General features: G+C 49.0%; 1 protein-coding gene and 1 long non-coding RNA gene across 2 annotated transcripts in view; one reads left to right on the forward strand and one right to left on the reverse strand.

Moving 5' to 3' along the window:
* The window catches only part of LOC135899170 (uncharacterized), a 68,819-nt gene that overhangs the window by 29,208 nt on the left and 25,513 nt on the right, over window positions 1–14,098 (forward strand). The gene's annotated exons all lie outside the window — the stretch shown is intronic.
* LOC135899220 (F-box DNA helicase 1-like) overlaps window positions 7,917–14,098 on the reverse strand; it is a 170,647-nt gene continuing 164,465 nt past the window's right edge. The window contains exons 18-20 of the mRNA XM_065428484.1: window positions 13,122–13,222; window positions 12,393–12,509; window positions 7,917–8,197 (exon numbers count right to left, since the gene is read on the reverse strand). Coding sequence (XP_065284556.1) covers window positions 8,039–8,197; window positions 12,393–12,509; window positions 13,122–13,222 — 377 coding nt within the window. The 3' untranslated portion in view covers window positions 7,917–8,038. The remainder of the gene's footprint in view (window positions 8,198–12,392; window positions 12,510–13,121; window positions 13,223–14,098) is intronic.

The following is a 14,098-nucleotide window of genomic DNA, read 5'->3' on the forward strand; positions in this document are numbered from 1 at the left end:
AACCCTCGTGTGCTCGGGTACGTGGTGTCACAACACACCAAACGCCTGCAGATGCAGACGCCCCTGCGGGGAGTGGTAACGTTTCTGGACAACGATGCAGTGCTGCCTGTTTATGTGATGGCATGATAAGGATAATTTGGGAATATTTTGCGAGAAGTGAGCTAAATGTTTAGTGTATCTCCAATCTTTGTGCATGAACACTTGCTCGATGCCGAGTTGTATATGGGTGCAAAATTGCGCAAATAGATGTGGGCAAAAGCAGAAGAACATATACGGTAGACTTTCATTTATTCGATTCTGGATAATTAGATCTTTTGGTTTATTCAATCCCAGCTAAACATCCTGGCAGGAGCCCATGCATTTCTATGGACCCAAACTTTCGTTATTTAAATTCTAAAATTGGCTTTCTGCTAGATAACTTCAACTTGACTACTCAGCACTCACGTGCCCAAACCCTATGATGACCCTGATAGCGACCCCTTTTGAAGCAGCGCCTCACTTGGAGGAACTTGGTAAATATGTTGGACACATGTCATCTCTTTGAAAACGCCTATTTTCGGCCCACCCTAGAAAGATTCTCAAGCAATAACTGAAGCTCACAATGTTTGATTGTGTTATTTACCCGATTATAATGAACTCCTTTTTTCTTAAAAGAAAATTGGCCTGAAAATTGCCTGCACGGAGCTATTCAATGCAAAACCAAAACAGCGTTTGTATGCTTTGCCGCACAACATCTAATGCAGCAAAGCTGACTTCAGGAAACTGGCTGTCAATGTGCAATTCTCCTTGGTAAAAAATTGTGTATGCATTTCATTTTTACTTTGTTTAGGAGATTTAATGTCATTTCTACATTATTTTACTACTTTGGATGCATAGAAAGCAGGCACGCACTTGATTGTGGGTGCATTAGAATCATGCAAATACTGCCAAATGAATAAGCGGTGTGTTATGGTGTTTTTCCTGCATCTTGCTTAATCCGACCTGGCAGATAATTCTATGATCCCGTCAGGGTCGAACTAATGGAAATTGACTACACAGGACAAGTGTTACTCAGCTCTTGACCACATCTGTCTGTCGTACAAGCTAAGTTTTGTCGGTATGAAAAAACTAGTCAATACGGAAATACATCTGTGCTTAAGTTCTTATATATTGACACGTGTACTTATCTTTATCGGGCGACCACGTTTCGCCGCTTGACAACTGTAATCGCACAGCGAGGGACGCGCCTGAATGTATCCGATGTTTCTGGAAAGTTATCGATGCTTCTACCCGGCTGTCTGTTGTCGCCGAACCTTGTGTTATCTGATTTTATCGCGTAACGCGAACGGTGTAGAACTTTGTGGAAGGCACACGGGTCAGAACGACTAATCTGGAACATTCGACGACTGCTCTATAAAAGCCGACGCGCTTGACCCGCTGATCAGATTTTCGACGATCGCCGACTGTGTTCGCCGCTATCGTTGTGCTCTAAGTGTAGCCTGTTTTGTGGGCACAGGTTCGCCCAATAAAAGCTAGTTTTGACTTTCACAGTACTGCTACTGTGTTCTCTCTTCACCGTCACTACCACGTGACATCTGGTGGAGGTGCTAGTGCGTTCATGTACCGAACGCCCCCGCAAAGCCGCGATCCAAGCCCGAAGCCCGAGGACCAAACTAACATCGCCGAGGACCAGCGTGCTAGCCGCAGACTGCAAGGACTGCCCCCAGAGCACGGACTTCTACCTGAGTCGACAAAGAAGATCGTGGTCAAAACAACTCCAATGGATGCCCCAGCGTCCCCCGTTATCCTACAACAACCTCGGGACCCTCCGACCTTCCATGGAGCAGCGACTGAAGACCCAGAATCCTGGCTGGAGACCTACGAACGAATCGCGACTTTTAACAACTGGGACTCCGACGACAAGCTGCGGCATGTGTACTTTGCCTTAGAAGATGCCGCCAGAACGTGGTTTGAGAACCGGGAGTCGACCTTGACGACATGGGACCTCTTCCGTACCGGCTTCCTGCGCACCTTTACGAGCGTCGTGCGCAAGGAAAGGGCCGAAGCCATGCTCGACGCCCGAGTGCAGCTACCTAACGAGAATGTTGCCATCTTCACGGAAGAAATGAAACGTCTGTTCCGCCATGCCGACCCGGATATGCCCGAGGAGAAGAAAGTCCGCCTTCTCATGCGTGGTGTAAAGGAAGAACTTTTCGGCGCAATGATACGAAGCCCACCGAAGACCGTAGAAGAGTTCCTTCGCGAGGCCGCCAGCATCGAGAAGACACTCGAAATGCGGAACCGGCAATTCAACCGCCGTACAAGCTCTACCCACTACGGAGGAATTCAATCACTGGCCGCCGACGACTTACGCGAGACTATCCGAGCTGTCGTGCGGGAGGAGCTACAAAAGCTGTTCCCATCATCGCAGCCTCAAGTGGCTTCGATTGCCGACGCCGTGCGTGAGGAACTCCAACAACAACTTGGAGTAGCCCCTGAATCGCCGCAGCGTGAGCCGCAAGCGATGACCTACGCCGCCGTCGCACGCCGTCAAGGACCCCCTCCGCGACCGCGCCAGGGCCCTGTCACGCCACAGTTTCGTCGTCCGCCGCCGCCGCCAGCACGACCACCCGTCGCCCAGCGCACCTACGCGAGGAAGACGGACATCTGGCGTGCTCCTGACCACCGCCCGCTCTGCTACCACTGCGGAGAAGCGGGTCACGTCTACCGACGATGTCCGTACCGGGAGATGGGACTGCGAGGTTTCGCCGTCAACGCGCCGCGTCCACAGCTTGGCGAGCGCCCACGTGACATCGCCGATTACCTCGCCGCTACTCAGTGGAGCCCTCGACGGCCGTCCCGTTCGCCATCACCAGGCCGCTACCTGTCGCCGCAGCGCCGACCATACACTGGCCCAGCCCGGGGCCGGTCAGCGAGCCCATATCCGGAAAACTAAAAGCAGCAACCGATGGAGGTGCGGTTGCTGTTCGTCGAACTGACGAAGATCCTCCGCCGCCGACGAAGACGACGACGAAACGATCTCGACGACATAACAACGACACGCCGCCGTCCCGACGAAGTCAGGAAGGCAAGACTACACCGACGAACGACGACTCGACGACGCGACGTTCCAACTTCAGTTCAACACGACGCAGCCGTGATCCGACGCCACGACCTAACTGCAACGCCAGACAAAGAACCACCGACCTCGACGTGCTTCTCGACGGCATCGCAGTCACTGCCTTAGTCGACACAGGGGCTGATTACTCCGTCATGAGTGGACACATCGCCGCCCAGTTGAAGAAAGTTAAGACTACGTGGGAAGGCCCTCAAATTCGAACCGCTGGAGGACACCTCATCACGCCGTCTGGAGTCTGCACGGCAAGAATTACCATTCATGACCGGACTTACCCTGCCACCTTCGTTATCCTCCAACAGTGTTCTCGAGACGTCATTCTCGGTATGGACTTCCTGAACCAACACGGCGCAGTCATCGACCTGAAGTCGAAGTCAATAACGCTGTCGGAAGATAAAGCGATACCGCCAGAGAGCCCTCGTAGTCACCACGCCTTGAGTGTGCTCGAAGACCAAGTGAGCATCCCGCCCCGCTCCAGCATTGTTATTTCGGTCGGCACCGAAATACCCGCTGACGTAGAAGGTGTCATCGAAGGCGACCAACGTCTCCTGCTAGACCGTGAAATTTGCATCGCAAGAGGGATCGCTCGACTGCATGGAGGGAAAACTGATGTGTTGCTGACAAACTTCAGCCCGGAGTTCAAGCACATCAACAAGGGCACGACGATCGCGTACATCGAGGAAATTCTGGAAACCGGTAATGCGTTTGTCCTCTCGGATTCCGCCGCATCTACCCCGACGACCATGGTTCCCGAACCAGACTACGACATTAATCCAAGTCTCCCAGTTATTAAGCAACAGCAGCTCAGAAGTCTGCTTCGACGATACAAAGACTGCTTTTCGACGTCATCGAGGATTCGACAAACCCCAGTCGCAAAGCATCGCATAATAACCGAAGAGTGCGCTCGACCACTCCGCCAGAGCCCTTACCGAGTTTCGACGCGAGAACGCGAAGCTATAAGACACCAAGTCGACGAAATGCTGCGCGACGACATCATCCAGCCGTCGAAAAGCCCGTGGGCGTCTCCAGTTGTTTTAGTGAAGAAAAAGGACGGAACCCTACGTTTCTGTGTCGATTATCGTCGATTGAACAAAATCACGAAGAAAGACGTATACCCCCTCCCACGGATAGACGACGCATTGGATCGGCTCTGCAATGCTAAATACTTCTCATCGATGGACCTCAAGTCTGGCTACTGGCAAATAGAAGTCGACGAAAGGGATCGCGAAAAGACCGCCTTCATCACGCCAGACGGCCTCTACGAGTTCAAGGTTATGCCATTCGGGCTGTGTTCGGCGCCTGCAACGTTCCAGCGCGTCATGGACACAGTATTAGCAGGACTGAAGTGGCAGACCTGTCTCGTTTACTTGGATGACGTCGTTGTCTTCGCCGGAAATTTCGACGATCACCTTAGGCGGCTTGCCACAGTACTAGAGGCCATCAAGTCATCAGGGCTCACTCTGAAGCCAGAAAAATGCCGCTTCGCTTACGACGAGCTTCTGTTCCTAGGCCACGTCATCAGTAAATCCGGAGTACGCCCCGACCCGCAGAAAACAGCTGCCATCGCAAAGTTCCCGCAGCCCACCGACAAGAAGGCAGTGCGTAGATTCCTTGGCATGTGTGCCTACTACAGGCGCTTTGTCAAGGACTTTTCACGCATCGCCGAGCCGTTGACACGTCTAACTAAATGTGATGTTGAGTTCAAGTGGGAAACGCCGCAGGCCGACGCATTTGAAGAACTCAAACGACGCATGCAGTCGCCGCCGGTACTTGCGCACTTCGACGAGTACGCCGATACAGAAATCCATACTGACGCCAGTAGCCTAGGCCTCGGTGCCGTTCTAGTCCAGAGGAAAAACGGAGTCGAACAGGTGATATGTTACGCTAGCCGGTCGCTGTCAAAAGCGGAAGGCAACTATTCTACGACCGAAAAGGAATGCCTCGCCATCGTTTGGGCTACAGCTAAATTTCGCCCTTATCTTTATGGCAGGCCATTCAAAGTCGTCAGTGACCATCACGCTTTGTGTTGGCTAGCGAGTATAAAGGATCCTTCAGGACGACTGGCGCGGTGGAGCCTCAGACTACAAGAATACGATATCACTGTAACCTACAAGTCCGGACGAAAACACTCCGATGCCGATTGCCTGTCGCGCGCCCCCATTGACCCGCCGCCGGAAGATGACGAAGATGACGATGCCTTCCTTGGCATGATAAGCGCGGAAGACTTCGCTGAACAGCAACGGGCAGACCCGGAGCTAAAAGGCCTGGTGGAATATTTGGAAGGGCACACCGACGTTGTCCCCAGGGCATTTAAGCGTGGACTATCTTCCTTCACGCTTCAAAACAGTCTCCTCGTGAAGAAGAACTTTTCACCAGTCCGCGCCAACTACCTTCTTGTTGTCCCGTCAGGACTTCGTCCAGAAGTATTGCACGCCCTACATGACGATCCGACCGCTGGACACCTCGGTTTTTCCCGGACACTCTCGAGGATACAACAAAAGTATTATTGGCCGCGCCTGACCACCGACGTCGCCCATTATGTCAGAACATGCCGAGACTGTCAGCGACGTAAGACACCGCCGACAAGGCCAGCCGGATTACTACAGCCAATCGAGCCTCCTTGCCGACCATTCCAGCAGATCGGGATGGACTTGCTGGGACCCTTTCCGACGTCAACAACCGGAAATAAGTGGATCGTCGTGGCGACAGACTACCTCACCCGCTTCGCTGAAACTAAAGCACTGCCGAAAGGTAGCGCAGCCGAAGTGGCGAAATTTTTTGTCGAAAACATCCTGCTTCGACATGGCGCCCCAGAAGTCCTCATCACCGACAGAGGAACGGCCTTTACAGCGGAGCTCACCCAAGCCATTCTGAAATACAGTCAGACAAGGCACAGGAGGACCACGGCCTACCACCCGCAGACGAATGGTCTTACGGAGCGGCTGAATAAGACCCTCGCCGACATGCTAGCGATGTACGTCGACGTCGAACACAAGACCTGGGATGCCGTCCTGCCGTACGTGACATTTGCTTACAACACGGCGGTGCAAGAAACAACACAGATCACGCCGTTTAAGCTGGTTTACGGCAGGAACCCGACGACGACGCTCGACGCCATGCTGCCCCACGTCTCTGACGAAGAGAATGTTGACGTCGCTAGCTACCTCCAGCGCGCCGAAGAAGCCCGACAGCTCGCCCGCCTACGGATCAAGAACCAACAGAGGACCGACAGCCGACACTACAACCTCCGACGACGCTTTGTTGAGTACCAGCCCGGCGACCGTGTTTGGGTTTGGACACCGATACGCCGACGAGGACTCAGTGAGAAACTACTCCGACGCTATTTCGGACCCTACAAGGTCATCCGACGTATTGGCGCTCTGGACTATGAGGTCGTGCCAGACGGCATTTCGCATTCACAGCGGCGCCGCGCACGATCTGAAGTGGTCCACGTGGTGCGCCTTAAACCCTTTTACGGACGCTGACGAAATTCTTTATTTTTTGTTGTTGTTTTCTTTGCTACGGGTGTTTTTATTTCGCTTGTATGTAGCATCGGGTCGATGCTTTTTAAGAGGGGGGTATTGACACGTGTACTTATCTTTATCGGGCGACCACGTTTCGCCGCTTGACAACTGTAATCGCACAGCGAGGGACGCGCCTGAATGTATCCGATGTTTCTGGAAAGTTATCGATGCTTCTACCCGGCTGTCTGTTGTCGCCGAACCTTGTGTTATCTGATTTTATCGCGTAACGCGAACGGTGTAGAACTTTGTGGAAGGCACACGGGTCAGAACGACTAATCTGGAACATTCGACGACTGCTCTATAAAAGCCGACGCGCTTGACCCGCTGATCAGATTTTCGACGATCGCCGACTGTGTTCGCCGCTATCGTTGTGCTCTAAGTGTAGCCTGTTTTGTGGGCACAGGTTCGCCCAATAAAAGCTAGTTTTGACTTTCACAGTACTGCTACTGTGTTCTCTCTTCACCGTCACTACCACGTGACAATATCTTGCCGAGGCACATGTGTGGATTTTGCTACATAGTGAAGCCACATGCAGAGCACACATATTGCTGCTTAAACATTTCTGTATGCAGTCTAATAATACTGACTTTTCCTAAATATTCTGCATAAGCCACATCTAGTTATCTGTGCACTGGCCTTACCGGCAGTCACCGGCCTCAGTGGTCGTTTTGCCCCTTTCCCTTCCACCACTGTTTAGTGTGGCAAACCAGACACTCATCTGGTTGACCTCTCGCCTTTACTTTCTTTGCTGCCTCTCTTTCTCTCATAAGGATTATGTCAGAATATTGCAGCATTTGTATAACCGTAGTAGGAAAGACTAGTTGAATTATGTATTTGTATTCAAAAAGAAAAGATCAGTAGGGATGACACAGCAACATCCTTGCTGTTTTTGACAGGCAGTTTGTGCAGAAGATGAGCCAAACTGACATGCCTGCCAACCAGCTCAGATCTTCAAGAAACCTGGTAATACTGTGACTTGCTCCCATCTGTTCAACTGATCCAACATTGTATCTTGGAATACTGATTTTATTCTTGCAAAGCTTTAGCATTCTTATTTTTGGGATCATGTCCTGTGTGTGGGGCTCCCAGCTTCTTCCCTTGGTTCTTATTAAAGACAAAAGCAGTTGTCACTGCAGCAAGGCATGCACAAAATACTGAAAGCATCTTGGTATATGCATTGCTTCAGTTCAGTGCGTACAATACCTGCATGTTGCGACTAGGGATGATTTCTGACAGAACTAAACCAAAATCGAGGCAACACAGTACACAAACCTGGCGCTGTTTGTAACATTGTAACAACCATTAAACTGGTCAATTTATTTACTGAACTAGAATGTTCCAAGATGCAGCAGTTGACAGTGTTGCAATAGCTGGACCTCAGGAATGTAGAAAGAGCACTCTAGAGAACACATTCAAGGATGGCTGCCATGCTGTGTCGATGAACATTGTGCAGCTCCATGTGCTGCCATCCAAGGAACCGGTGCTCAACTGGTGGTTCCCAAGTTATCTGCAGAGCACAGGTCTTGCAGAGGATGCCACCAGCCACATTTCGGTTGCCCTAGAAACACAGAAATCGAAGGGCATCGCTGAAGCTCGATCATCGTATTTCTGTGTGTGCGTTATTTCATATGTGTATCTTCATGTCAGCACTTACCCATCTCAGACTGCAATGTGGCCTCGTGTATATGCTTAGAACACTGTATATGCATGTATGTAAGAGCTCAGTGTACTGCAGCTTGCCCTTGCCTTTTATCTCTATGTGTTTGTTTGTACAAGACTGCATGCTTTGCATTTTTCTGTACTATTACATTTATTTCTTAAGATCATACAATACTTTATTTATTATTCTTACTGTTATAAAAAGGTACAGCTGTCACCATTACAGGGTGACTACATTTCATTCTTTTAGTTTCATTTCAATAAAAAGAAACTCTTGAGGCAAGAGCTTTCAAACTTCTTGACCTCATGAAACCCTAGCAGAATTCAAGAAAGTTGCCAAGGAAACACAATGTTTAAGCCTCTCAGCCTACATCAAATCAGGAAACCTAAGTGGCTTTCGAAAATTGCTAAGAAAACCTTCTGTCCTCAATTTTTAGTCTATTAGTTATCATGTGCTTTGTCAGGTACCAAGATTTAGCAAGGAAAGTTAGGTTATAGCTTTGTTGGTACGACGTGAACTGGTGCTTAGAGGCAACAAAAAAAAGGTCAAGACAAGGAAAAAAACACAGACACTCAAGCGCTATGTGTGCGTCTTCTTTTTTGTCCTTGCCATGAGTATTTCTTTATTGTATTATTACTTTCTCTAGCACTAAACACCTGCTGACTTGCCAGGGAAACCCTGTGTCCTTGCTTTCTAAGCTATTGCAGTTTTGATAAACACAGCATGCATTAAAGAAAGCACCACTGAATCACCGGTTCCTTGCTTCAGCCAATTCATTGGATTAGAAAATTCCAATGAAAGCCCCATCTCCTTGTTTGCCAAGGTACACAGTCTAAGGTGACCATAATGGTTTCCATGAAATGCCAAGGACGCAGACTTCCATTGCATACCAGGCCAGGCTTGAGCCAAAAACGAAGCAACAAAAGGTAGAAACGCACAAACCCTGACACTTTGTTCACACATATGGTGCATTTGGCCAGTCACTTTTGAATGCTTGGGCGACTCATCTTACACTTGGTTGTTTGAAATCGAGTGCTTGAAACACATTCACCTGGTTCTTTCAGAGCACTCTGAGGCACTCTCATTTTCGAATTGGGAGAGCGACTGAGGTCCGGTGGAGTGCCAGCTGCGCGGCTGCAGCAACTTCCGCTGTTAGCGCAGCTGTAGCTATGGGTGCGGTGCAACCTGTTTATCCACGTTTGTTTACACCAGAAGATGCACTGACATGTTTCTGCTTCTAGCCTCTCACACAAACTGTAAACCTGGGGACAAGAACTAGCTGGTTGTGCAGCCCTATGTGCAGAACGTCTAGCACAGGCTAAAAAACAGGGTGTGTCGACCATGTTGGCATTTTGAAGTTCCCTGAGTTTTCCAGGTTTTCCCTGAGTGCCTTTGCAAGATTTTCTGGGTGACAAAGAACTTCGTTTTATGTCAAGACAGGCTGGCACCATGTCACCCGATGCTGTGACTCTAGTAAGCAAGCTAAAAAATAAAGAACAACTTATTCCAGTTTGAATAGTAAGGAGTAGGGTTTATTTTATTCAATATAGAAAACTCAAGGGAGGGGTTAGTAAAATGCACAGCGAATAAAAGATCTCCGAAAAAAAAAGGTGGCAAAGCCCACTGCAAATCGAGTTGAACATCTTCAAATACGAATAAAAAGAGATGCATACAAATGCAAATATTTTCGAAAATTTCGGTCAACTGATAGCAAGCATGTTGGTATTAGGCCCAAACTTCGTCACAAGTGAGATTCTCTCAACAGCTGGAAAGTCAACCTCAAGTGTCCTGATATACTCTCAACCCACGCACAATGCCACAGAGCTGCATTTCACTGCTTCAAAGAGTTTGTTTTGGTTTGGATAAGGGGCACCTGCATCTTGGCATCAGCCAACACTTTGCTTTTTGAGCTCAAGCTCCTTCAAAGAAGTGTTGGCACAGTTCCTTTCCCGATCATTCCTCAATGCAACGGTCCTTTCTGTTCTCATCCTCGTTCCGCCGCACATTGGCCCCACGGACCATTTGAAGCACCTTCTTGGTCAGTTGTACAGTCAACGTCCGATTTTTCAGACTCCCTAGGGGCCGCTAAAGCTTCTGAAAAATCGGGCAGCCCGAAAAAATTAGTGCATGTCCTTCATAGCCCTTAAGTGCTCAAATCACCCGAGGCATGTCTGAAAAAGCTCTGAAGGCTTGCTAGTACACTTATTAGGCATATCGGTGCTCGTACTGAGACAGGAGATGGTGGGTGCGCACGTGTATAATTAGAGAATACGTACTGTGTCCCGTGACAATTGCCCCTTCCCACGCTTGTGAAGCTTCACCGAAATACTTCCCAGATGCTTCACCGCGTACCACTGCTGTGCTGAGGCAAAGCTGCCTTTCAGGAACTGGCATTACGCAACGTGCCGTGCTTTCCGAGCTTCGAAGCCAATCGCAAAGACCATAAAGGCGGAGTTGGTTCCATTGGTGACAGCGGCAAATTATTTAAATGAAAAACCCAGTGGTAAGAAGCTTAATAGCGAACGTCAAAGCAGCTAGGCTTAGCATTTGCTGCGATGGTGGCTATGGCTGCCAGCGGATCTGCATGCTAGAGCACCGGTTCGAGGCAGCGATAATCAAAACGGCGGTGTTGGTTTGACTAATACAGTTTCGGAACTGCGATCGCGGCAGAAAAGTCCGGAAAATCGGGCGGCGAAGGTTTATTGCGTCCGAAACTTCAGACGCTCTCACACATTTGCTCTATGGGGTATGTGGTGGTGCCGTGAAACCGTCCACATTATTGGGCATGTCCAAAGAATCGGGCGTCCAGAAAATCGGTCGCTGACTGTACACTGGCAACTCCTCCAGAAAATGACACAACGTCAAAGACAATTTGTTATGATTCCTCTCTTTTACTTGAGCCAGCATAAGGGCGACTTTGTTCCCTTTCAATAAAATCGTGACTATTTTTCCCTGAAAGAAGCACAAATTCCCTGAGTTTTTGCTGAGTATTTCCAGACTACTCAGAATCCCTGTGAATTCCCGGTTGGTAGACACCCTGAAAAAAGGTTCGACAACATGCTACTGTTTTTTTTTTCAGCCCCCGAGAAACTTGTTGAAAAAGTTGTGTTGCTGATGCACTCCATGCACAAACTTCAGCCCATTCAGTGAAGCACAGGTGACGTTTCGTCCCCTGAACAGTGGGTGTAGTATATATTCAATACCATTTACACGTGGGAAAATATATGTTGGACAGACTGGAAGCTGCCTCACTGAGTGTTTGTGTGAGCCTCACAACAATGTTCGCATACTGTGCAGGGTCATTTGGGCCATTCACTGCCACGACTGTGGTTGCCCACTTTTTTTTTTTTCAATTAATGAACACCGAGCATAGGATCCAGATAACTCATGAAGTTATAAATGCTGAAATGATAACCTTGGTGATATGCATGCTAGTGCACCTTTCATTGCAGAGTTGAAGCATGAATTTGACTATCTTGCAAAGTCTTGCGGCAATTGTCAGCACGTGCTTGAACCACGATAGTTGACGTGTGATATCAGTCACTTTCTCTTGTCTTTCTTCTTTTTGTTAATTTATTAAGTTTTTCATGACAAAAAATTAATAGGAAGCTAACCCTCTTTCTCCTTGCCTGTCCTTTTTTCTCAGTATGTGTGCACTGTGAACACCGTCACAACTGATTGTTACCAGCTCACCTAACTGTCAACTCGTGGTCCTACATGATTCTGACATGGACGCCAGTTATAGCACACATCGTTTTTTTTTTTCTTAATAAAGGTGCGCGTTAGAATCAAGTAAGTTAGTAAAATACAGTGTCAGATCTTGGCAAAAGCTTTTTCGTTTATATGAGCAGGAAATGTTCTTGTTCAGCCTTAATGACAGTGATTAGAACGTGTGACCTAGTCCTGCATGGTTCTGGCATGCATGTCAGTTATAGTAAACCACTTTAAGAAAATAAAGACGAACACTAAATCAAGTAAATACAACAAATACAGCATTAGTTCCTGCACTTTAAAGATGTAACTAGCTTTTCAAACATAACTAAACCTAACTAACATTGTCAAGACGAAAAAAATGCATAAGGTGGGCACTTACCACAGTGAGGGCTTTACGACACCAAACGAGCTGCCCTCGAGGTACCCATGTCTCGTGGCAAATCAAGCAGCTCAGTGTCTCTTCCTGTGGTTTCTGGCAAAGGTGCTCAAAGCATTCCTGCAGTGAAAACAAGATTGTTGCTGCAACGTTGTGTAGATAGCGGCTAAAACAATCAAAAGCTGAGCAAGCTGGCAAGGATTTGCTATTGTGAAAACAGGTGCTGAAAACATGGACATGAATGGAGATAAAATGGACATTGCAAACAAAGTTGTATGTGCCTTTTCGTGTACAATTGCCAATGGGTGGTGAGTAAAACCAGTGATCAAGCATGGAAAACACACCACTTCGCAATCAGTGCGCCGGCATGAAAACTGTGCTGAGCATGCCCCATTCAAGCTGATGCTTTCACGAATGTGCTCCCAATGTAAAAGGACAAGACATAGGCCGTGCCAAAGGCCAGTAAGAAAAGACACCAAAAAGAAGTTATTATGCAGACCAGTGCAGACCCAGGCTTGGGATTTGCGCTGTCCTGAGTGGAAACCTATCGTTTTAGTGAATCGTATGTTGCATATGCTCTAAAATTTCATATATAGCTTGACCAATGTTGCAGGTTTCCCTCAAGTTGCAACCTGCAGCTTTGTTGTCTGGTCATCCTCATAACTTTGTTGCAGGATAAACTCAATTCAATTGAATATATAATTGTAATAATATCCTATGATCAGAGCGTACCTGTGCACGAACCAGGAGAAAGTAGAGAGCCCGGGAAAGGCGCAGGCTTCGCCGGGCACGCGTCACTGCCACGTACAGCACGTGGTACTCCTCCAGGCGTTCTGCATACAGGCAAACACATAGTCTAGACACAGGGTGTTCATCACAGGGACTGCTTCTGATGTGCCAGTGGTGACATCTTGTGATGGCATGTTTAACCAAAGTCATCAAAGCCTTCACTGCAATTATCGACAGCAATGGAGTTGTGGCGACGAGCGACCACGTAGACCGTCAAAGTATCGGGCTCTCGCAGGAGAGGAAAAACCAACACTCCGTCGCTTAGCGTAGCATTCTTTTTAATGATCTTCGGAACGCTAGCCCGCGCCGGAACGCGCCAGCCGCTCGAGCCTCGTGTAGACGCGAGCGTCTGCGTCAACTCTCGTGCGACGCCGATGCTGCTGCCGCTACAGAGGGCTCCCCCCCTAGAGAGGAGGAAAGTTCGACGAACGATGGAAAGTCCACGTGACGCGGCGTGTCTTCGCGGTGGTCTTGGGTGTCACGTGCGCAGGCGGCGACGAAGGATGCAGCAGGGTCGCGTCGCATACAGGTGGAGCTGATGGCGCGGGTGCTTCGATGTAGGCGGGTTTGAGACGTTCCAGGGCAATTGTGTCTGATCGGTCGTTGACATTCACAACAAACGTCGTCGGACGACGCTCTAGAACACAATATGGCCCGGAGTAGTGTGGTTGTAGAGGCTTCCGCACGGCACAGTTACGCACGAAAACGTGGGTAGCAGAGCTGAGTGCGGGAGAAACGTACGGGGACCTTGCTTCTTGTGAACGTGTAGGCACGGGGCGCATCTGGCTGAAGAAGGCTTGCAGGTCGGCTACGTAGTCGGCAGGTGATGGCATAGGCGTTTGGGGGGTGGCGACAAAGAAATCGCACGGAAGGCGTAGGTGGGTGCCGTAGACTAGCTCAGCACAGGAGCAACCTAGGTC

This window comes from Dermacentor albipictus, chromosome 5 (assembly GCF_038994185.2).
Source record: "Dermacentor albipictus isolate Rhodes 1998 colony chromosome 5, USDA_Dalb.pri_finalv2, whole genome shotgun sequence".
Classification (NCBI taxonomy): domain Eukaryota; kingdom Metazoa; phylum Arthropoda; class Arachnida; order Ixodida; family Ixodidae; genus Dermacentor; species Dermacentor albipictus.